Source organism: Clarias gariepinus, chromosome 5 (assembly GCF_024256425.1).
Source record: "Clarias gariepinus isolate MV-2021 ecotype Netherlands chromosome 5, CGAR_prim_01v2, whole genome shotgun sequence".
NCBI classification, from domain to species: domain Eukaryota; kingdom Metazoa; phylum Chordata; class Actinopteri; order Siluriformes; family Clariidae; genus Clarias; species Clarias gariepinus.
Genome location: NC_071104.1, coordinates 14,267,588 through 14,292,837, shown reverse-complemented (window position 1 = coordinate 14,292,837; position 25,250 = coordinate 14,267,588). Strand labels below are relative to the sequence as shown.

The 25,250-nt window shown below is 38.6% G+C and overlaps 1 protein-coding gene across 6 annotated transcripts; it reads left to right on the top strand.

Moving 5' to 3' along the window:
- Positions 1-623: 623 nt before the first annotated feature.
- On the top strand, positions 624-24,917 carry LOC128524335 (MORC family CW-type zinc finger protein 3-like). 6 transcript variants are annotated; one of them, XM_053496867.1, is made up of 19 exons: positions 624-748; positions 3,019-3,091; positions 6,708-6,840; positions 6,971-7,197; positions 8,155-8,311; positions 13,413-13,560; positions 14,142-14,279; positions 14,382-14,501; positions 14,642-14,739; positions 16,661-16,756; positions 17,246-17,374; positions 17,458-17,544; positions 17,741-17,812; positions 20,124-20,842; positions 20,931-20,997; positions 21,095-21,350; positions 21,552-21,811; positions 24,573-24,597; positions 24,676-24,917. In XM_053496867.1, exons 1-14 carry the CDS (start codon positions 710-712, stop codon positions 20,176-20,178), a joined length of 1,572 nt encoding a protein of 523 aa, XP_053352842.1. In that variant the 5' UTR covers positions 624-709; the 3' UTR covers positions 20,179-20,842; positions 20,931-20,997; positions 21,095-21,350; positions 21,552-21,811; positions 24,573-24,597; positions 24,676-24,917. The 6 variants fall into 6 exon arrangements, with proteins under 6 accessions (XP_053352842.1, XP_053352841.1, XP_053352844.1 ...); XM_053496866.1 differs by lacking the exon at positions 24,573-24,597; XM_053496869.1 differs by having other exon boundaries at positions 24,573-24,917.
- Positions 24,918-25,250: the final 333 nt, after the last annotated feature.

The window sequence follows — 25,250 nt, the reverse complement described above, 5'->3', positions numbered from 1 at the left end:
TTGGAGATACCCATTTTCTAACCTTAGAAACCTTAAGTTAGGTAAACTGGTGTATACCTGATCTATTGCACATAGTGCAGCCTATAAAGTACTGAGGTGCACTGGCCTATGAAAGGCATTACATCACAGAATGAGTTTTTCTTGGTATTTCAGTGTAGTAGAGATCCTGCCACATGGAACAAGATACATATGAATGAATGTGGTTTGCTTCTCTTTAACTTCAGATCTCACAAATTCTTCTGCTATTCTTCCATGAGAACTGCTATTTTAATTTTATTTAATTGCTACATACATATAATATATCCAGTTCAGATGTTTAAAATTGAATTAGTAATAGTATAGTAAAATAATTAGTTGTGTTAAATACCTGTATACAGTTAAGAACCATTTCCAGAAATGAAATATACAATAGTGATAGATCTGATTAAAGGCTGGCAGAATCTGAAACAAACTGGTACTGGACCCATTAAAACACACAAACATGCACACACGCACACACACGCACCCCCCCCCACACACACAGACAGTACCTACACACAACTAATGAGTCACTGAATGTAAAATTAATGTCCACCCTCTCTACTGTGTCACATGGGGTGGAGTTTCTCCAACGTCTGTATAAAAGTCAATGCACTGTATTTCAAAACAGCAGAAACATTTCCTTAATAAGAAGCTCACTTTGGAACTGTAGACAGAAGTTTAAATTAAGATGACAGCTCAAACAAATAAAGGAATACCTTTAAGTTCAGTAAGTACTTATGAGCTTTACCTAGACTAAATCATAACCACTGTAGCAATAATCATTGAGAATTGTTCTTTTGTTTTTGTTTTTTTGTTGTTCTAAATTACAAATAGATTTCACATGTGGACTGAATAAGTGTGTGTTGTGTAAAAAAAAAAAACAGTTGAAACTGATAAACTAAAGTACATCTGTCAGGGTACAGTTTCATTTCTGGTAACATTATTGCCTTTTTGTTGGTAGAATAACTTTCACTTTCATTTCATCAGAGCTTTACTCAGGCAGTGTGGCTGTTCTTCAGTCAGGAACAACCAGCAGAGGCTGTGTAATAGGTTTTTAATGTCTAGAAGCAGTGTGTGTGCAAATCATGTCTGTAATCTATTCCATTTAGACTTTAAAAGTCACCAATATAATACTAGAACCTACAGAATTTTGAACTACAATACAGTAGTTGCTATTGTGCAACAGGTGACAGGCTGCTATCAGGATTTTTTTTTCCTAGTTAACATGGGGAAATTAATATTTAAAAAAAAATACCCTAAGGCTGACACTCAAGTGGCAATGTGTTTGTCCTGTGAAAAAAAATTTCTAGTCATCTGTAACTGGAAGCCTCTTCCTGTCAGTCACAATGAGTCCTATGTCATAATGAGAGTAATATGATAAATGTTGTCATATTGTCGATAACAGTGCCAAAATTCCCTAAAGCAAAATAACATGTTGAATTACATAAACTAAACAAAAACTTTTAATAACATTTGCAATAAAAAGTATTGATTTTTTCTGCATTGCAATTTGATCTGTATGGAAAAAATCCTTACAGCATCTACACTGCTAGACATTTTTAGCACTGCGATTTATTGTGATTGTATATTTTAAAAGACAATGTAATTCAAGCATTTAAAAATCATCAATGAAAAATATTAACCCTACTAAACAAAAATTACTATCTTTACTATTTTGTAACCTTATTTTTTAACCTTATTTTTTAACTAACTTTAATATTTTTTACATTTGGGATATCACAGAAAGAGCAATGGATTACAGATTGCTGTGGTCTGTTCCACAGTGTACTTTAAAGTGTAAAGTGCTCCCTGTGCAGTCTACTTTCAGGAAGTTCTCAGGAACTACTTTCTGATCTGACTTCAGCACTTCTAACTAAAGATCACATAAACACTTGATGAAGTTGCATGTTAAAAACTGTAAAAACCACATTCATGTTTGTTAACTGAAATTAAGAGCATTTTCCTACATACTCAGTATGATGAGAACTAACATGATTGGGTATAAAAATTTGTGTTGCCATAAGAAAGGGTTGCTTCAGGTGGTCAGGTCTAGACAGGTTCTAAAAATAAAGTAGTCTGATGACCTGAATGTACTAAATAACCAAGCTATTACATTAGTGGGGTTTTTAGACCTTAAAAGTAAATATATAAATATATACAGTACAGGCCAAAAGTTTGGACACACCATCATTATTCAATGTGTGTTCTTTATTTTCATGACCATTTACATTTGTAGATTCTCACTGAAGGCATCAAAACTATGAATGAACACAGTTATGTACTTAACAAAAAAGATGAAATAACTGAAAACATGTTTTATATTCTAGTTTCTTCAAAATAGCCACCCTTTGCTCTGATTACTGCTTTGCACACTCTTGGCATTCTCTCGATGAGCTTCAAGAGATAGTCACCTGAAATGGTTTTCCAACAGTCTCCAAGAGTTCCTAGAGGTGTTTAGCACTTGCTGGCCCCTTTGCCTTCACTCTGCAGTCTAACTCACCCCAAACCATCTCGATTGGGTTCAGGTCCGGTGACTGTGAAGACCTTTTTTTGTTAAGTACATAACTCCATATATATATATATATATATATATATATATATATATGGTCATATGGTATACATATTCAATTCAACACAAAATTTGTATAAAAAATAAGTCACTGCAATAAAATCAAGATTTGTGTATAAAGGTACCAGCAGTGTACTTAGTAATAAATCGATATAAATAAACAACGTAAATTAATACAGTTGATAGTGTGCTAATGTTAATAAGCCTCCTCATCAGTGCTCGCCAAAATTATTTTAATGTACAGTATGTGCCATGAATGGATGTGCATGAATGCAGCTTGTTTTTTGTTTATTCACACTGCATCTTGGGGAAATCAATCAATCAATCAATCCATCTATCTATCTATCTATAGATTATTACTGTATATGTTGCTTTTAACAGCCTTATGCGTTGAGACTTGATGTTCGTATGTGTTTTTCCTCTTTAAGATTAATCCACGATATCTGCACTCAAACTCCACTAGCCACACCTGGCCCTTCAGTGCTATAGCAGCACTCATTGGTAAGTCAATACAGTCACTTTTTTTTTTTTTCCTATTGCATACAATCGATGGGTTTTATAGAGAGTTTAAATCTTTAACATTCTGAACTATAGAAAATATTCTGGTTGCTTAAAAAGGGCAAGTCTAAGATTAACTCCTAAACAGAATGTACAATTTGTAGACAACAAGGAAATTAAATATGTATGTATCTAAATCTAAACAGAGAAGTTTTTTTTCAGACATTCTTTTGTACATGTGCATACATGCTTGTATGTGAGTGTGTATATGCATAACATTAGTTGCTATAGTGGGTTTAAGTTCAGTTGTTTTTTTCTTTCTCTCTCACACACTTTCTTTCTCTATATATCTTTTTATTGTCAAATGTTAAAATTTGTTAAAGCAGTAAACTACATCCATCAAGGTGTAATGTAATAAAAGGTTAACCTTAGTTCAGGGCAAACTCTATTTTGCATTTAATACTTTTAACATACTACAAGGGGAGTTCAAGACAAACCACTACTTGTTGTCTCATGAGCAGAGGAAGAAATTCAAGCACATCTTAATTGTGTTGACATGTGTCTTGTCTTACTGCATGGTGGTACATGTCAGGCCACAGCATGTTAAGCAAAATGAAGTGTAGCCATGTTAGTGCAAGCATCAGGAACAGCATGTTGTGTTGAAATTGCTCATGAAAGATGTAAAACTGATTGACATTTACAGAAGACTTCAAGCACAGGATGGTGATAAGACACTTTGCCAGAGTAAAACATTTGAATGATACAAATGTTTAAAAATGGTCATAAAACAGAAATTGACAATCCCACTGCTGTTTCAGCAGTGACAATGATTTGAAACATGCAGTTTGATCATGTCTCTGGCATACAGAGAAAACTTCCTACTGTAACGGGTGCTGTGCGTGGGTTTTAAGGGAGGTGTGTAGGCAGAGGTGATCATGGGGAAAAGTCTTTTAATAAGGCAAACCAAACATAAACAGACATCTACATCGGGGAAACTAAGGAACAGCAACACAGGACATAAGCAACACACTAACTAACCTATGCCAAGATAGGGAGTTACACCAAGACAGGGAGTTACACTCAACAGGCTAAACGTAACAGGCTAAACGTAACAGGCTAAACGTAACAGGCTAAACGTAACAGGCTAAACGTAACAGGCTAAACGTAACAGGCTAAACGTAACAGGCTAAACATGAGCTAAACGTAACAGGCTAAACATGAGCTAAACATGAACTAAACGTAACAGGCTAAACATGAACTAACAACAGGCTAGGAGATAACATGACAAACTAGGATGACTAACCAAAACTAAAACAAGAGCTACACAAACCAGGAGCTAGGGAAGTGGCATGACACCAAGAACATTGAAACATAACACCCATTTAACTCAACTGAAGTTAATACAACAGGTGCCAGACGAAGGAAACTAAACTGAGAGACTATTTAACACAAACGTAACACTCTGGGAACTAAAGTTTTAATGACAAACAAAGGAAACACCGGAAACACAAAAGAAAACAAAATGGAGTCCGGGAGCATGGCGCCCTCTGGTGGCGAACCTTGACATTACTCCCCCTCCAAAGGCGCTACACCGGAGCGCCAAATGGTGGTTCAGGGCACCCTCCCCAAAATCCGTGTATGGTCCTCCCGCCAGATAGACTGCAGCCCGAGTTCCCTGGGGAGGGTAGCAGGGGGGGCAGTGATGCTGTGTCGTGGCAGGTCGGAGACAGAGCGAGGAGCGCTGGGTCGTCGCCGAAGCCGGTCGGAGACGGAGCGAGGAGCACTGGGTCGTTGCCGAAGCCGGTCGGAGACGGAGCGAGGAGCACTGGGTCGTCGCCGAAGGCGGTCGGAGACGGAGCGAGGAGCACTGGCGCTGGGTCGTCGCCGAAGGCGGGTGGCGGTGCGAGGAGCACGACGTCGTCGTCAGCGAAACAGGCAGGTGACTCGACGTCGACGCAAGGCGGAGGAGGAACAGCTGGATTGCATGACAAAGGTTTGCCGCTGTCGAGGCCGTCGAAGCAGGGCAGAGGCGGCAGCTCACCATCATCGTAGGGCTGAGGTTCGCCGTCGTCCAGGCCGACGAAGCAGGGCAGAGGCGGAAGCTCACCATCAGCGTAGGGCTGAGGTTCGCCGTCGTCGAGGTAGACGAAGTAGGGCAGGGGGGGAAGCTTGCCGAAGCTGGACAGAGGCGGCTCTGGCTCATGCCTGTCGGGGTTCTCGGAGCCAGATTCTGGACCTGTACGGTTAAGCTGAACGAGCTGGTCCTGGAGCCGTGCACCCAACTCCAGCAGGGTTTACATGTGCTCATTATCGTTGCTTGCCCTGCACGCATTTTCCTGCTGTTGGAGCACTCGCCTCTGCTGTTGGTGCTCCCTGCTGTGCCCCTTTTGCCGACACACCGACTGGGGTTTTTCCCCTACCCCTGGTTCCGTCGTCCTGTGTCTGTGGGGGCACATGTCGTATAGCCAGCCTCGAGCCTCTCCAGTCCTGCTGCGTTGCTCGCTCGCCCTCTCCAGTCCTTCGCTGCTGAGCGTCGCTCCCCTCGCTCCTGCGTGCTCCACATTGTTCCGTCGGATGGCAAGCCGACTACCCACGAGGTCCGCTTGCCCCGACGTCATGATCATAGCCCCCCCCCCAAAAAAAAAATATCCAGGGGAGGCCCCTCCGCTATACTACTTTTTAGGTCTGGCATTCTGTAACGGGTGCTGTGCATGGGTTTTAAGGGTGTTGTGTAGGCAGAGGTGATCATGGGGAAAAGTCTTTTAATAAGGCAAACCAAACATAAACAGACATCTACATCAGGGAAACTAAGGAACAGGAACACAGGACATAAGCAACACACTAACTAACCTATGCCAAGACAGGGAGCTACGCCAAGACAGGGAGCTAAACCTAACAGGCTAAACATGAGCTAAACCTAACAGGCTAAACATGAGCTAAACCTAACAGGCTAAACATGAGCTAAACCTAACAGGCTAAACATGAGCTAAACATGAACTAAACGTAACAGGCTAAACATGGACTAAACACAGGCTAGGAGATAACATGACAAACTAGGATGACTAACCAAAACTAAAACAAGAGCTACACAAACCAGGAGCTAGGGAAGTGGCATGACACCAAGAACATTAAGGCATGACACCCATTTAACTCAACTGAAGTTAATACAACAGATGCCAGACAAAGGAAAACTAAACTGAGAGACTATTTAACACAAACGTAATTAGCTAACCTCGGTTCAGGTGTGCTCCCATCACCTGACCAAGGTGCACTCTGGGAACTGAAGTTTTAATGACAAACAAAGGAAACACAAAAGAAAACAAAATGGAGTCCGGGAGCATGGCGCCCTCTGGTGGCGAACCGTGACACCTACAGTACATTGACGGTAGTCAAGCACTAATTAAATTGCAGGGATAAGTGCATATTGTAGTAGCTGGGGATTATACTGTATAAAGGAATAAAAGTAGCTTTACTCTCATAACTGTGTTCTGCCATTCTACACTTTAGTGCATGCTTTAAATATATATGTATATTTTCTCACATGTAAATTTGTGACTTAGCAACACTAGACAGTATTTATTTATTTATTTATATTTTACCTGTTTTTTCCTACTGACAGACAACGCTTATGACCCAGACGTCAATGCAAAACAATTTTGGATAGATAAAACTTTGATCAAAGACCAGGCCTGCCTTATGTTAACGGATAATGGAAAAGGCATGGATTATGATAAGATGCACAAAATGCTCAGGTAGGACTGTGATCATGCTGGCATTATCCTTCAGAGGGCAAATAAATCATCTTGCAACTACAGATTTGTTTATGTGTAAGCAATATACAATCTCTCTCTCTCTTTCTCTCTCTCTCTTTCTCTCTCTCAGTTTTGGTTTCAGTGATAAGAAGACAGTAAAAGGCCATACCCCAGTGGGCCAGTATGGTAATGGTTTTAAGTCAGGCTCCATGCGTTTGGGGAAGGATGCCATCATCTTCTCAAAGAAAGCTGGCACCATGTGTGTGGGTCTATTGTCACAGACTTATCTTGAGAAGATAAAAGCAGAGAATGTCATAGTACCTATTGTCGAGTTCACCAGCACTGGACACACAGATGATATCCTTTACCTGGACACAGATAGAGAGATGGCTAGATTTAATAGGAATGGTGAACAGCAGCACTAAACAGGAAATTTATATCATATGAAGTTTATATTTGCAGGACAAAATCAAATAAAAGTTTATCTAGGTGTAGCCAAATACGTACAGTGGAACCTCGGATTACAAGCATAATTGAATCTGGAAGCGGGCTCGTATTCCAAAACACCCGTAAACCAAATTTTCCCATAGAAATATAATGGAAACTCTAATTATTCGTTCTATAGCCCAAAAGAATAAATACATAAAAATAATTAATACAAAATATAAGGTAAAAATATAACAAATTAACCTGCACTTTACCTTTAAAAAAAAGTAAAAATAAATCCAGACAGAAAAATTTGCAAGGAACATCACTAGTCACTCTCGCATATACTAACTGAATCACTGCTGTAAAGTAATTTTTTTTTTTTTTAAATGAACCTGCACACTTTACCTTTGAAAAGAATCATGACAAAGCAAAGTGCACGGTGTCAAATTCGTGCGCACACACACACACACACACTCTCTCTCTCCTTTACAGCCGCCTCCCATCCCCTCTTTCTCTCGGCTTCCCACACAAACACACACCCACACTCTTTGCCTTACACAGAAACTCTGCAATCGTCTCACGATCGTCTCCCCTGCTGGGTCTTATTGCTTGCAGAGTTTCTGTGTAAGGCAGAGAGTGTGCGTGTGCGTGTGTGTGTGTGTGTATTCACCCAGCAGGGGAGACGATTACCTACAATTCCGCAGCGCAGGAGAGAAAAACCGTTGGCTCAGTTGTGATCACGTGACGCTCGGTGTCAAAACAAGAAGCGCATGCGTGATACATGATACTCGGTACTCGCAAACTAAGACATAAAAGGTTAAAAGAATACTTTTTGATAGTTTAAAAAATCTTATGTGCAGTTTAATCCTTAACTTCACTGTTCACTCAGTGTTGCACCAGAGTATGAGGAGTGCCTTCATGATATCCTGACACATTCTCTGTTTAACACAAAAGAAGACCTGCTGTCTGAGTTCAGTGTCATTGATGTGTTGTGCAACAAATCAAAAAGTGGAACCCGCATCATCATCTGGAACCTGCGCAGGTAACCCTGTAGTGCAGCCACATAGAAGGGTTTTTTATATAGGCTTTTGATAAGCAAGATAAGAAAAGGAAACTGCTGTGCCTTTTAAATCGAACCCGTCATGGTTTATGCGTCCCAATAACTGTGTATTGATTTGGGGATGAAGTCTCGTAAGAGTGCGCAGCCACGTCGTGAGGTTCTAAGTGAGGGAAGTTCTAAGAGGAGAGCATGAGGAGTTACAGTGCGCTGTTGTTTTGTGTTCATAAATTTGGAGTCAAAAGAAATTTTGAAGTTGGATTATCACCCCAGGTCTGCTTCACCACTTCACTATTGCTTCAAAATCGTGCTCCTGGATTATTAACAACACCTCCAATGAGGTTGATCCAGCTCTCCCACTACACACAACCTTCACAAATAATCTGGGCCCGGTTTCTTGTAAGCTTCTTATCGCTAAGTAGTTCTTAAGTTGTACCTTAACCTCTCTCTTAACGTTATGGCGCATTTCCCGAAACGTTCGTTTGGACCAACCTTAACTCATTCTTAGCGTAGTTTCAGCTCAAGACGCTAGTCGCCGCTACTGAGCAGCAGTCTTTATAAATCAGCGGTGTATGGAAGCACATTTTGGCAGGGTATCAAAGTCGTATTAATGATTGAATATACTGTAGGCTTGTAGAATTTTATTTGATTTGATATCAGAACTAATAGAGTGACTTTTAATTAGCCTATTTCATAATGTGACTAATGCATTAAAATTGGCGATCACTTTTAAAATTAAACAGGTGGCAAACAATTTGGCAGCGATACAGCGTGTTGTTGTGCTAAACTGAAGACGGCGCCGTCCGCGGAGCCGTGTGGCTCATGTACATTTTTCCTTTTTCCTTTAGACAAAACCCTTTTCATATTTTCCGTAGGGTCGCCATTTAAAAAAAAAAAAAAAGGTTTCGCCTTCCAAGGCAACAGATTATTTAGCTTCTTGACCTGTTTAGACCTGCACTTGCCAGGCCAACGCGCCAGACTTACGCTCCACGTCCCGATGTCCATCTGATTGTTGCTTTTTGTTTCAAATATGTTTCATTGATCATTAGCCATTATCCATAACTGGATGGACTTTTCTTTTGACACGTTTTATTTTTTAAATTTTTATTTAGTTAAATGAGAAAATAAACTTGGGAGTTTCAAACCCCGCATCTATTAATTTTTCTGAATGATTGTAATGCGTAATACACCTATCTCACCTATGCGGTTTCGCGCAGTGGCCGTAAGTACGGTTCATCATGATTCACGTTAAGTGATTACGTTTCCATCTTTCTGCGTGAAAAAATACACGTTGGCGGGCATTCGCGACAGCTCACGGTGCCTAACACTGCATCCCACCTTGAGTCAACGCGCATAGAGCCGCCTCGAGTGCCAGCCTGACGTTCCGTGAAGATCTGCAAGGTCCGGGACCTTCCGCATGTTAAACATGTTTAATTTTTTGCGTTGTAAAATGGAAACGTAATCACGGCATTTATATAAACGTAATCATTTATATATTTGTCTATTATGGCATGCTATTGATAAGTTAACCCATGTTGAAATAAACGTTATTAAAAGAATTTAGTGCCATGTTTAATTTGCACAGAAAGTGCAGTCTTTCTTAACGCTGTCATGCAAAAGGAGTCAAAAATCGATTCCTGAGCAACCGATGTCAGCTAATTCAGGACCTTTACTGTAGACAGCGCCTTGTAACGTCGGACGTAAGAGGCAGCGACTTAAGAAGACTCCTAAGGGACATTATCACTTTACGTAAGATATATCTTAAGAGTCTTCTTAGCTTGTGAATAATGTGCGTTATCGAGAAACCGGGCCCTGGACTTTGAACAACCATTCCACTCACTTACACACCATCGCTTTTTGTATATATTTTGTAAATATTATTTTTATTAGTTTTGTTGGCTTTGGTGCACCTCTTTTTCTTTATTTATGTTTAATACACTTTGGGTTAATGTTTACATTGGCTGTGACTCTTTTCTTGTCCTTAGCGGCTAACACTTTACCAGAGACTAGTTTAAATAAGAGGAGCTGGTAAGTTTGGTCTTTAACATATTTAACGCCTGCTCTTCCTTGGCTGTCCAGCAGACCTTCTTCAGCAGTCCTTTCCAGTGGTCGAATTTGTAAAAAGAATTCAAGGGGGATGGTATGGTCAAGTATTTAATTTTAATTTTTTTTTTGTTTTACAACTATCCATAAAAAAATATTGTGAAATATGTCAAACGACAGTTTTATTAACAAAATGTAAGCTTAATTACTTGGAGCCATCAAAACACATGCAATTGTCAAAACTTTCATTTGATTCTTTCCATACTTACATCTGGGCAGGATTATAAAAGTAGAATAAAAAAATCTACATAAACATTAGAAATTAAATAATTTAATTTAACAGTATTGTACACATCAGTCTCTCTCTCTCTCTCTCTCTCTCTTTCTCTCTCTCTCACACACACACACACACACACACACAGACACACACACACAAATCATCAAATTACTATCATGGCATTTAAAAATCTATTTTTTACCCTTTTGTACCCAAGCATGTACTGAAGGTCCTTCGTTTTTATTGCGTCTCTGCTGAAAGGATTTGTGCGTATGTATTATATCTTCAGGTGTCTTCTTTTTGAAATATAATAGTGGGACTGATCTCAGGAAATGACAAGACACCAGAGGTGAAAAGTAATGAATTACATTTACTCGCATTACTGTAATTGAGTAGATTTTTTTGTGTATTTCTACTTTTTAAAGTAGTTTTTAAAATCTTTAATTTTACTTTTACTTAAGTATGTTTTGTTTAAAGTATTGTACTTCACTACATTTTAAATCATATTTGCTACTGAGGAAAAAAAAATGAATAAAAATGAATAATACAACGGGGAAGGAAAAAAATTTTACTCCGGAAAACACTGCACTGATTGATTGATGAGCGTGGAGAAAAAACACGCTAAATTCACAAGACCGATGGAGACGGACAAAACAGATGATGCAGTGATGCAGACGCAGCTGAAAGTGAAATGGCAACAAATTCTTATGAAGCAAACCCCTGGTCATATTTAAGCGACCACTTTGATTTCAAGCACAACAAAGGGAACAGATTTATTATGCAGGGGTGTTCCGTCCCCCATCCCACCCCCGCTGTAAAAAAAAAAAAAAGTAACTCAGTAACTTTTACTCTGAGTAAATTTTTAATGAGCTACTTTTTACTTTTACTTGAGTAGATTTTTATAAGGGTAACTTTACTTGTACTTCAGTAAAGGTTCACTAAAGTAACAGTACTAATATTACTCTTTCCACCTTTGCAAGACACACTACAGAGAGGAGTTTCAAAGTCTGGTTGAGTGGTGTGTGGATAGTGACCAAGTTCTGATCACCACTAAAACAAAGGAGATTGTTGTGGACTACAAGAGAGGAAGAAAAATGACACCACCCCTCCACATAAATCTTGAGGAGGTTAAGAGGGCTAATAATGTCAACTTCCTACTGTAGGTCTGCACATAACAAAGAATTATACATGGACCATTAACACTTCCCACTTAGTGAAGAAAGCTCAGCAGAGGCTTTTCTTTCTAAGAAAGCTCATAAAGGACAATGTACCTTCTCAGCTCTTCATAAATTTCTACAGGAGCATGTTGGAGAGCATTCTCTGTCACTGCATCACAGTGTGGTACACCAGCTGTGATGCAGAAAACTTGAGAGACCTTGCTTAAATAGTTAGGACTGCACAGAGGATTGTGGAAACCAAGCTCCCCAACCTTGACACAGTTTATGCTAGCCGTCTACACAAGAGAGCTACCAACATCATCAAGGATCCAACCCATCCAGGACACAGACTGTTTGTGCCTCATATACAGGACAATCAGGACACACACTAACAGAGGAACTGAGGAACAGCTTTCTTCCCCAGAGCTGTAGCCTGTATAACCATTGCCACCGGGCCAGGAACTTGTATGTACAGTACAGTAGCACTAGGCAGGAGCAGCAGATTGTGGGCCCTAACCTTGAACTCGTGTGGCTCAGCCGGTCATACTGTAGGTGCGCTTTTGCTCTCCTTGCGCCTTTGCCATGTGCTGTTGTACCAGAGACAAGTTTTATTAATGTTCGATTGTTGGTCTTGAACATACTCGATAAATGACCAGAATAGAGAGGGCTGCTTGTCCCAGGCGTTTTTGGCTACATCAAGCAGACCAGGACAGTATATGCGGCAGCATCTGGTCCCAATTTTCAGCGGCCCAACCAGACCCATGCCAATCCTCCCTCTATTGATACCACCTGCTCCCAGCAGTGTTTCAGTCACGGGTTGTCACGTTGTAATTGTGCGAAGGTGCCACAATGTTTTACCTGCTGAGACAGGGAAACATACAGATTAAAGGGATTAGCTTCACCTTCAGTTTCAGTGACACCACCGTCAGTAGACAGATGCACCAACCATGCCAGCTGTGTCGCGGCGGGGTTTCTCCAGCTCGAGCATTGCATCCTCCGTTTCTTTAGCTCGTTCAGGCAACAGACCAGGCCAATTGCGACCTAGAAATAGAGCCACAGGTAGCCCAGGAATCATGCCAGCTTTAAGAATGTATTTACCCCGGTGATCTTCGACCATGCTATGCAGTGTAGGCACTTCCCGCCCATTGCTGTGAACACAGGTGACAGAAATGTGGTTGCACGGGGACGCATTAAGTGTGCAAGCGTTACCGTGCTTCCAGTGTCGAGCATTACAGATAAGCACCACTTGCATAGCTGAGAAAATAGACTTTTATACTTTGATAAGTTACTGTGAGACAAGAGCAATATTGTGGGTCAGCTTCTACACTCACTCATCGCCTATACTGCTTTATCCTGTATTCAGGTTCGCGGGGGGCCTGGAGCCTATTCCAGGAGACTTAGGGCATAAGGCATGGGACACCCTGGACAGGGTGCCAATCCATCGCAGGGCACACACACTACGGGCAACTTGGGAATGCAAATTAGCCTAATCTGCAGGTCTTTGGACTGTGGAAGGAAACTGTCCAAACGACTACACTACTGTGCCGCCCTCAGCTTCTACAATGATATCATAATATCTAACTAATGGTTACACTATATTCTGTTGCAGAACATTTACAGGAAACTTGGAATTTGACTTTGAAAGGGACCGCTATGACTTGCAAATTCCTGCTGATGTGTACGAAAGCACCAGGGAGACAAAAAAGCAGCAGGCAGGGACTATCATGTCAGTGCCAGAGAGTGAATATTCATTGCGGGTGAGAAGTTAATTTGGAAATAATTTATTGTTAGAGGTCACTAGTTTAGTTTGCTAAGATAAAAGCGGTCTTCCAGGAACAAGATATAGGAATTAACCTAATCTGTATTATTAATTGATTATTCATCATAATAAACTTCATTATTATTTATTATTTCAGATAAAAATCTAATCAATTCCCATCAGGTAGGAGGAGAAATAGAAAATCTAAATCAAAGCATTTACAGGGAAAACAATATTCATAGATAAAACAAAAATGGCTACACCTTACAATGAGTGATAGAGGTCAAGCATGTACGGTATATACAAAATGGTGGGGAGGGTGGGATGAGAGATTGTAAGATGACAATTGTAGATGGCAATGGCTGTATTTCTTAAATGGTTAATGCCACACTTTTGTGAAATGATAAATCAAAGCTTAAGTTCTTGATTCAGCTCACATCTTTAGGGTTTCATTTCAAATTTAATGGTGTAAAGAGGCCAAGTTTCAAACGGCTTAGCATTGTTACAATATTTATGAACATCACTGTATTTTATAACCTCTGGTCTATATGTAATCAAGTTTGTGTTTATTTGATTCAGGCATACTGTAGTATCCTTTACCTGAAGCCAAGAATGCAGATCATCCTTCAAGGGCTGAAGGTTAAGGCTCAGTATGTGACTAAAACTCTAGCAAATGTCGTAAAAGACTCGTACAAACCTGTGTGTAATCCTACCCTTGTATCCTTATGCCAAATATTAAAGCAGCAGAATGTGTGAGAAAAAAAAAGCATTAAATAATTTTACATTTTAACAATAATGTTCCTTAAGTCTTTGTCTCAGAAAAAGGGAATAACAATCTCATTTGGCTTCAACACAAGGAACAAAGAGCACTATGGATTGATGATGTACCACAAAAACCGCCTCATCAAAGCCTATGAGCGTGTTGCCTGTCAGCGCAGGGTAAGGACTGTACAGTTTATATAAGTTTTATCTTTACCTGTAATAATCTGCATACAGGCACAGAATGAGATGGAAAAACCAAGCAAGAATATGAAAAGATTTTTAAAATTCATTTAGTGTTCATAATGTTCTGTCAACAGGCCAACAGTACAGGAGCAGGAGTTATCGGAGTGATCGAGTGTAATTACCTTACACCAACTCACAACAAGCAGGACTTTGACAGTACAGATGAGTATAGGTGCGTTTGAGTCAATATTTCCAGATGACGTCTCGCTTGCCTGGAGTTTCAAATATATGACTGTAACAAGGGAACACAAAAATCCATATTTATCAAGGTCTTCTGAGAAACACAAATTACCTTGATGAAAAGACCAAAACAGGCAGGGCCAAACATATCAATTAGCACATTCAAAGTCACTTTCAATAAGCCAGTTCTTATTATTATCTTTATTTAGTGTTTACCAGGCAGCGCAATAGCTTAGTGGTTAACACTGTCGCCTGGCATCTCCAGGTTCTGGGTTCGATTACCTGCCAGGTTCGATTCTTGCCTCCTTGTGCATGGAGTTTGCATATTCTCCCCGTACTTCCTCCCATCCTCCGGTTTCCTCCCATAGTCCAAAGACATACAGATTAGGCTAATTGGCGCTCCCAAATTGCCTGTACTGTGTGAATGAATGTATGTACAGTAAATGTGCGCACTCTGATGGATTGGCACCCTGTCCACAGTGTACCCTGACTTATGACCCAAGTCCTCTGGAATAAGTGTAGCCGGTTCGGGCACCCCTCTACGTTGTGTCATGTGTGTGTGGATGAAATAAACACCGGAGTCAGTGTGCTGGTTCTGCCGTATTTTTATGCTGCATTAGATAGAAAACATGCAGTTATTTATCCGTTGTACAATCTTGCCTGCTCCTGCTCGCTCTGCTCAGACCTCCCGCGGACTGAAGCAAGAGTTACACAATACCGAAAACTTCATATACATATACAGAAAGCAGTAATAATAAAGAAAATAATAAATAATAATCGCTTCAAATACAACACGACTGTATCTGCAAAATGAATCTTGTATACAGCACTTTCCTCAATGCAAAATTTCCAGCATTTTATATAAACATAAAACCAATTTAAGTTTAAACACATATAAAAACATAATGAGAACACATGAAAAACTATACCTGCATAAGGTAGAAAACATGCAGTTATTTATCCGTTGTACAATCTTGCCTGCTCCTGCTAAACATTCACACCAAAAAGAAATCAGAAGTCACGCTTCGCAGGCCAACCTTTACAACCAACGTCACATTGCATTCCCTCGATTAAGACTACGCTTTGCAGGTAAAACGACTTTAAACTCGGTTATAAACAAAAACAATGTATTCACGTAACGCATATGTGTATATATCATAATACACAAATCAAGCATTAAGTGATTATTTCCGTTTATTCGCGGTTTTGAACAGGAATGAACATAATACGCACCTCGCTCTGCTCAGACCTCCCGCGGACTGAAGCAAGAGTGCGCAGCACGCCGATGACGTCACGATAGCAACGTGCGCGAAACTCATCAAAGAAAAGAAAACACTTTCTCCCCTTTACTTTCCTCACATACATACATAGATGAACATATCAATTACAAACGGAGAAATGTACGGATTTTGTGTGAATTAATAATGCATAACACATTTATAGAAATAAAAACACATTATAAATCAACACCTGCTACATAAGCTCCAGAGAATTCTCCAGAGAGAAGGAATCAAATAATTAGACCAAATACACCCCTTCATGGTAACACCATTCATTCACTACAAAGAATGATGCACCCTACAACACTGCAAAAACAGTCAAGATGTGGTTTGGAAATATGATAAATGTTCAAGGTGTTGACTTTGTTCCCAAATTCCCCAGACATCAGTGGGATGTGCTACTGTATATAATAACAAGCTCACTAAAGGCCCTACCTTGTACCCTTTATAATTTAAAATTATCCAATTAGATACCATGGCACACTTCCAGGATTTTTGTAAAATTCAAGCTTCAATTGATGGCACAGGGGACCTACAAAGTATTAGGCAGTATTTTGAGTATGGTTCTAATAAGCACCATTTATGTACATATGAATACAGTGAACTTAAAGATGCTATTTTGTGTCTGTGTAGGAGAACCTTGCTAAGTGTAGGTAGCAAGCTTGAGGAATATTGGAAAGAAGTACGCCACAGTTTTAAGGACTGCCCTGATGTTCTGGAAGATATTGTGTAAGTTTAATACCTTCATCCTCATTTTTGCTTCTGTTGTTTAAATTGCTTATTAGTATTTTATAAATCATAACTAAGATATGAATAACTCTGTGTTGATAAAGGTCTGAAAATGAATGATCCAATAAAGTTCATGGACATAGCTAAGGGAACAAAAAATCTAATTAAGGAATGATCACAAACAGAACAAAAACAAAAGGACTAAGGTTGTGAATTAAATAAACAAATAAAGTCATTTCGGCACACACCTACTGTAAAAAACATGCAGAATAAGTTGCTTTGTTGTGCAATTTATAGTACTTCAAGTTATTTTAAGTTATTATAGGTTAATAGAGTTGTATATTTTTCTCTTGTATCTTGTATGTCCTATGCTATATTTAACTAGTCTTTTTTTCCTTTTTTTTTTACCTAAAAACCAAGTCACATGTGCATGTCTTGTTCAACTGTTGACTAGTTAAAGAGATTCGTATCTTTACTGTATGTGGATAGGTATCTGCCAGATCAAAACTGGGTTCAGTGTGATCAGTGCTTGAAGTGGCGAAAACTTCCAGACTGTGTTGATATTAAGCGGCTCCCTAAAGCGTGGTTCTGCAAAATGAACTCTGACCCCCAATACAGGTGCGTCTCTCTCTCTCTCTCTCTCTCTCTCTATCTGTGTGTGCGTGTGTGTGTTAAATAACAGGAGTACCTATTATTTTCAGGAGTTGTGAAGCTGAAGAAGAGCCTGATTCAATCGATGAACAACAGGGATACCAGGAAACAGAAAGTTCAGGAAACTACAAACAGGAGTGAGTCATGGATAATCTAATTGCTTTCTTTTGGTTTATACAATTATCTTATAAGCAATTTGTGTGGCAGCAGAATAACCTAAAAAAATTATGCAGATAAAGGTCAAGAGCTTCAGTTAATTTCCCATTTAAAATGAAAATGGGGAAAATTAAATATCTGAGATTTTAAAGATTGTGTTTAAACATTGTGCTTCAGTTGTGCAGCTGAAGAAGAATCTGAGGATTCAGACGATGAACAACAGGGATACCAGAAAACCTACAAACAGGAGTGAGTTATCGTTCATCTTAATTGCTTTCTTTTGGTTTATACTTTTATCTAATTAGCAATTTGTGTGGAATCAGGATAACATAAACAAATGAAAATGGGAAAAATGGAATCTCTGAGATTTTAAGCATTAACATGGTTGTTGGTGCCAGAAGAGATGATTTAAGTGTTTCAGATAGTGCTGATGCCCTGAGATTTACAACAATTTCTAGAAATTACACTGGTTTGAAAAACAATATCTGGTGAGCGGAGGGTAATGAGGTTAAAACACCATGTTGATGAAAGAGATTAAAGCAGAATAATTATGCATCTTTACAACTGTGGTGAACAGAAAAGCAGCTCAAAGTGCCAAATTTAAGTCCCAGGCATCACAGATCAATCTAGTTAGGATCACGGTACTATTCAAAGAGCAGAAAAAAAGCACTGGATCTCTGGAGACTAACAGTGACCTCAGTAATGTATTCCTGTAGCCTGGCAGTGACATCAATGCTACATCAGTAAAACTGCTGTGTAGTTCAGAAAGAAGATCCTCAAATCCAGGCAGAGGAGCAAGCTTGACTTCCTCATTGCCAGGTGATGCCTGCATGTTTGGCAAGGGTCACAGGGTTATCTGAAAATAGAAAGTAGTCAGGGCTCTACAAAACAGAAAAGAGTTTTCAGAGCTATTACAAAAACAGAGTATAGCTCTGAGGACACAGGGCAGAGCTATCAGAGCAATGAGGAAACTTCCATCCTACAGGCTTCTTATCTGCAGAACACCACCAGCAGTACTAACAGTCTACTTCACTTTTCACTGTTTTGAAAATACATACTGGGAGTTGTTTGCACAGAGTATAGACTTATACTTTGGCCTAAATCCATTTTGGCCAATATAGCCTTTTGTACTGACACTGTGTTACCCACAAAGACCATCATGGTGTTATGTGGGCTTTGTTCAGGGCAAGAGACACTGTCTACAGATCAGGGGACATGCTGACTTACAGTAATGCCCAAAGTAAACTGAGAAGGGCATTAAAGAAGTCAAGTGCTACTTTAAAAATAATCTCCATGTAGAGAAGTATTAAAGCCATAACAGACTTCAAGAGCAGCACATCACTGACCAGCCATGACACCATACTTACTGATGCCCTAAATCAGTTATTTGTGCACTTTAACAACCACACCAGCAGAGTGAAAACTCAAACATCACCACCACACAGGGATGGTCCTGTACTTGTCTTTGAGTGCCACAGGTGATATCCACTGTGAGAAAGATTGACATCTCCAAAACAGCAGAACATTGTCAAGCAGTCAGGTCTTACAAGGACTATTGCCCAGTTACACAGGCACCAATTATTATGAGGTTCTTTGAGAGCCCTTTTCTATCTCACATCTAAACCAACATCCCCACTGAACTGGACAGCTACCAGTCTGCCTACCATGGAAACAGATCAACAGAGGATGCATTCTCAATAAGACTTTACACAAGCTTTTTACATCTGGAGCATCCCAATACATATTTCAGGACATTATTTGTTGACTATAGTTTTGCATTTAATACAATAGGCCCCCATAAACTTTAGGATTAATCAGCACACTCTGCCCATGGAATTCGGAATTTGTAGTCTCACTAACAGACTACAAAATATTAGAGTGGGCAAAGACACATCATCTACTCTCACTCTAAAACAGGAGCACCACAAGGTTGTGTCCTCAGTCCAGACCTTTTTACCATATTCACCCGTGACTGCACACCCAGCTACTCCTTTAACACTATAGTAAAGTTTGCTTATGACACCAACATAGTAGAACTGATATTAGGAAATGGCAAGACACACTACAAAGAGGAGGTTCAACATCTGGTGGAGTGGTCTTCGAATAGTGGCTTAGTTTTAAACACTGCTAAAACAAAGGAGACTTGTTTATGGTCTACAGGAGAGCCAGAAAAAAAGTATGCCTATAAATAGGCCTACATAAATAGTAAGGAGGTTGAAAGGGTCAATTTTTTGCCAATAGCAATAAACAATATTAAAATGAAATATTTTTGGGATGGAAATGATTCTGAAAAAATATACTGTAAATCTGTCAATTCTGAAGATTTGTTTGATTTTAGCTGAAGAGGGTGCATTTAAAACTATGCACATTAATTTACTTATACTATGCTTGTTCATGTTTTGAGGCTTTTTTTGTTCAACAATTTGTTTTCCAGATGTCAAATCCATAATGCTGGAACTGCAAGGAACAAAAAAACAAACAAACAAAAAAAAACACATGAATGAGTAGGGGTTTGTACACATTTGACTGGTACTAATTTGATGTATGTGTTTTTAAACAGTGAGAAAAATAAAAAAATACAAGAAAAGAAGAGCAGTAAGCAGGTAATGTCATGATGGTTCATCGTTATAGTGAATCAGTTATCCCTAGTAGTAGATGGATTGTTTTTTTTTTTTTTCTTTCTGTGTATTAATCTTGGGACAGCTCATTTTTATGTTAAGTGATTGCCCTTAGTGCAGCTATTTAAATGTATGTGATGAGTTGTTCTATATTGCTTTAGGAAGGTAACCGTCTGGGTTTTTATTTATTGAGTCACCTTTTGATATTTAGTTTATCGTCTTCTATTGAGGAAGGTGCAGGCATCTGCTCTGATACAGCATCAGTAATTTCATGTAAAATTGATCTACTGCAGCACATTCATTGCAGGGCACCATGCATACACATATACCCATTAACAGACAGTTTAAAGCCACTAATTCCTCTATCAGAGTGTTTTTAAAGGGGGAAGGAAACCTAAACCTAAAGCTGTAACACTGTTTCATCACACAAAGATTGTCTGAAGTCGTGCATAATCCTTATATTAACTAGGGCTGAAATAAATGCACATATTGATCACATTTGTAGAACTGTAATTGCTTGATTAATTAAATATTCACAGTTTCAACGGTTCTGTATGCTTCATTTATATGTTTTTTCGCTATCAGCAGAGCCCTAGCCCCAAGACATCCTGCCAAACACCATCCGGCTCTGAGCTCATTTCCTCTTCTGACACAGAAACTCGTAAATACATATTTTATTTAGGTACTGTATTCATCCCTCTGCATTTATTGTTTACAATATTGTGGTAACCTGTGTTTTAACCCTTGAGGCTCCAGATCTCTTGATAACACTTTTGCTGACACTCAGGGCACTGCTCAACCTTCTGCTCCCACTAGGTACTCTGCCACTTACTCTGTTGTATTCACCTTTAGTAGAACATGGCATATCTTGAATAATTTAATTTCAGTAAATTACATTTAAGTTGTATTTTAGGAAGAAGACAGCCCTGGTCCCAAATCAAGACAGCCCTCCTAAAACGAAAGCTAGAGGAAAAGGTTTTAGTACCACACCAGATAGTTTTCTAAAGGCTAGAGATGGTAAGGAAGCACAATTTGAAGATTATGGGATTAACAAGAGCACAGTGAAGAAGGAACAGAGCAATGAATTCAAAAACATCAGCACTGAGGACCAGCAAAACTATGGTCAGTATCTGCAGGCCATGGAGAAGATCAAGGAGCTCCAAAATAAGGTAAGAGATAAAAAAAAAGAACAAATTGAAAATGTTGTCATTATACACATTCTTAATCTAATTAAGTTAACATTAAAATAAAAAGCATTACCAGTGATGTGATATACAGTAACTTTATGACTTACTGTAATTTTTAACCTATGCTTCCCTTACGCGCACGCACACACACACACACACACACACACACACACACACACACAGGTGGACAGGCTAAAAAATGAGAACCACACTTTCTTGACCAGCCTGCAGAACGATTTAGAGGGGATAAAAAAAGAAATTGAAAAAGTGAAGGTGAATGTGGCAGATCAACAGGTCCAGACAGATTTTCCCTCCTTCCATGAGGAAAGTACAGTAACTTCAGCAGAAGCCTCAAATTCAGGAAGAGGAAGAGACTCACAGGAGCATGAGACACAGGACAGACCATAATATGGACAATAAAACAATAACACACAATTATGCAGGTAAGATCTTTAGAAATTCTAGAAATATAAAAGACAGTAGTATTAGAGTAAAATCGGTATTATTTATTTGTACAATGATAGTTTGTGTTTTTCAAAAAGATAAAACAGTAGATTATTTGCAGTTTTAGATAGTCGCCATAGCACTAAGATGTAACACAATAACTCAAGCTAAATTTTAGTCTTAGACTAAGAGAACTCAGACAAAGTGTGGCCTGTCTCCTGGTCACCTTTATTCCTTTACTGGACCTGCAGCAGGTGAATTACGATTGGAAAGTCATTATAAAAAAGTACTTAATATGCCTGTCATAAATTGATATATATACAGTGGAACCTTGGATTACGAACATAATTCATTCCGGAAGTGGGCTCGTATTCCAAAACACTCGTAAATCAAAGCAAATTAGAAGAATCATAAGAAATAATGAAACTCAAATTATTAAAAATAATTAATAAAAAATATAAAGTAAAAATAAAACAAATTAACCTGCACTTTACCTTTAAAAAAAAGTAAAAATAAATCCCAACAGATGTGTTTTTGTTTATGCGCGCAGGCGCTGTGTGCGTGTGTGTTTGTGTATGGAAAGACTGTTTTGTCTGAAAAATTAGCAAGGATCATCGCTAATGACACTCGTGTGAGCGCATACAAACGAAATCACTGCTGTAAAGTAAAACAAACAAACAAATGAACCTGCACTTCACCTTTAAAAAAGAATCGCGACAGAGCAGTGTTTTTGTGTAGAGCAGAGTGTGTGTGTGTTTTGTGTGTGTGTGTGTGAAGCAGAGAGGGGGTAAAACAGTACACATGAACAGTACACAGTACAGAAAAATAAAATTTGTTTTACACATACACACATGGTCGCAGTGTTATAGTGAACAGTACAATCGTGCACGGATGTTGATTATACCAGAGAGAGACGAGCATTAAGACCCAGCAGGGGAGATGATTACCCATAATTTTGAAGCGCAAGAGAGAGAAAAAACATTGGCTCAGTTGTAATCACGTGATGCTCGGTGTCAAAACAAGAAGCGCATGCGTGATACACGATACTCGATATTTGTAAACCAAGACTTGCTACTTTTTCAAGTTAAAATTTATTTTAAAAAATCGTTTTGCGGAATGCTTGCAAACCGCGTTACTCGCAATCCGAGGTTTCACTATATACAGTACAGGCCAAAAGTTTGGACACACCTTCTCATCTATCTGTCAATGTGTTTTCTTTATTTTCATGACCATTTACATTGGTAGATTCTCACTGAAGGCTTTAAAACTATGAATGAACACACACATGTGGAGTTATGTACTTAACAAAAAAAGGTCTTCACAGTCACCGGACCTGAACCCAGTCGAGATGGTTTGGGGTGAGTTGGACCGCAGAGTGAAAGGGTCCAGCAAGTGCTAAACATCTCTGGGAACTCCTTCAAGACTGTTGGAAAACCGTTTCAGGTGACTATCTCTTGAAGCTCATCAAGAGAATGCCATATTTTTCTATTTTTTCCCCATATTTTTTCTATATTGTATATTTATTCTGTACAGTTATGTTATTTTATTTTATTTTATTTTATATTTTATTTCATTCTTCTTAGTTAAATTTCCCTTCTTCTTTTATTTTTTTATATTGATTTCCTATTCTTTAGTCTTTTATTTTACGGTCTTTTATTTTAAGGTCACGAGCAGTTGTCAAAGCATTTCACTGCATATCGTACTGTGTATGACTGTGTATGTGACAACTAAAATTTGAATTTGATTTGATTTAAAGAGTGTGCAAAGCAGTAATCAGAGCAAAGGGTGGCTATTTTAAAGAAACTAGAATATAAAACATGTTTTCAGTTATTTCACCTTTTTTTGTTAAGTACAAAACTCCACATGTGTTCATTTATAGTTTTGATGCCTTCAGTGAGAATCTACCAATGTAAATGGTCATGAAAATTAACAAAACACATTGAATAAGTGAAGGTGTGTCCAAACTTTTGGCCTGTACTGTGTATATATATATATATATATATATATATATATATATATATATATATGTATATGTGTGAGAAGGAGAGAACGAGTAGGAGCTCAGGTGTGCTGCTCACCCCCGAAACGCTCTATTCCTTTACCCTTTTATTTACTTTTACCTTATGTTTTGTATTATAATTTTATGACACTGAAATACTATGATAAAGATTTTGTGCTGGACTTTATTCTGGGCTCTGAGCTCTTTTTGCCCCTATCCGGCACAAAGCATTACATCATATTTAAGCAACCGCTTTGATTTTAAGCACAAGAAAGACAACAGCTTCATTATGCAAAGGTATTCCTTCAATTAAAAACAACTAGTTTAAGATTTATATCCGCTTTTCTTTTTTGAACTCCACTAGAATCCCCCATCCCACCCCTGCTATTAAAAATGTGGCTTAATAACTTTTACTCTGAGTAAATTTTTACTAGTACTTTTACTTGAGTGCAAACATTTATTACTCTTTCCACCTCTATATATATGTCGGTGTATATGAGTAGAAAAAAGGAAGTGGGTGTAGTTACTTGCAGCTAAGATGCACTAATATATGGTGTGTATTCAGGCCCAGGTTTACTAAGATTGTGAATAAAGAACATCATTTTATTTATGTGCATGCAGGATGTGGATGTGTTGTATGTCATTTACATAAACTGTACAAAACTATATATGGTATTGCATACAAAATTATAGAGAAGAAGCATCATGTAGGTGAAGCTTTTGTGTGTTCACAATAACACCGAAACATTTGCTTCTGTTAGAAAATCAGTGTGGTGACAGTGGCTGGTGAGTTTCCTCTGGTACTTCTCAAAAATATGCAGATAAGATTAATTTGCATTCTCACATTGTGAATGTTTACTGTAGGTCCTACCACAGTTGTAAAATGGGAACAAAAACATTGGTTATCGCGATTGGTCTCCCCGGTCCCTACAGAGTCTCCAGGACTACACAGATTCCTGGATGGACAAATGGAAAATCAGTCACATTTGTGGTGTCAGCAAGTTATTACACTTGCAATTAACTATGAAACAATATGATATTATTATACTATCATTTAATTATTAACAATACAACATTCTTACTGTAATTACTACTGTTACTTTCTAATATTAGATATTAATAATTACAATTACATTATTATACTACATGCTCTTTTTTTTCAGGTTGAGGTTTTGCTGTCAATATGTTTTTCAAAAATTACTGTGTGTGTGTGTGTGATGGGTTATTGCAGGGTGACTTGGCAATAAATATTTCAATGTAACAAATATATATATATATATATATATATATATATATATAAGATTTTCTACATTTACAGTATGGAATAATGTGTGTAGTAGTATTAGACATTGCTGTGGTTGTTTTTTACTGTTGATCATTAGACATCCTTTTGGTAGTGATGTCATCCTGAAATCCATTTTGGTAGTGCACATGCGCTT

Excerpts from the sequence above, each read along its gene's own strand:
- LOC128524335 (XM_053496865.1), top strand. The coding sequence starts at position 710 with ATGACAGCTCAAACAAATAAAGGAATACCTTTAAGTTCA. Across the intron at positions 3,092-6,707 it reads TGCTATAGCAGCACTCATTG|ACAACGCTTATGACCCAGAC; the intron begins GTAAGTCAATAC and ends TCCTACTGACAG. Across the intron at positions 13,561-14,141 it reads AGAGTGAATATTCATTGCGG|GCATACTGTAGTATCCTTTA; the intron begins GTGAGAAGTTAA and ends TATTTGATTCAG.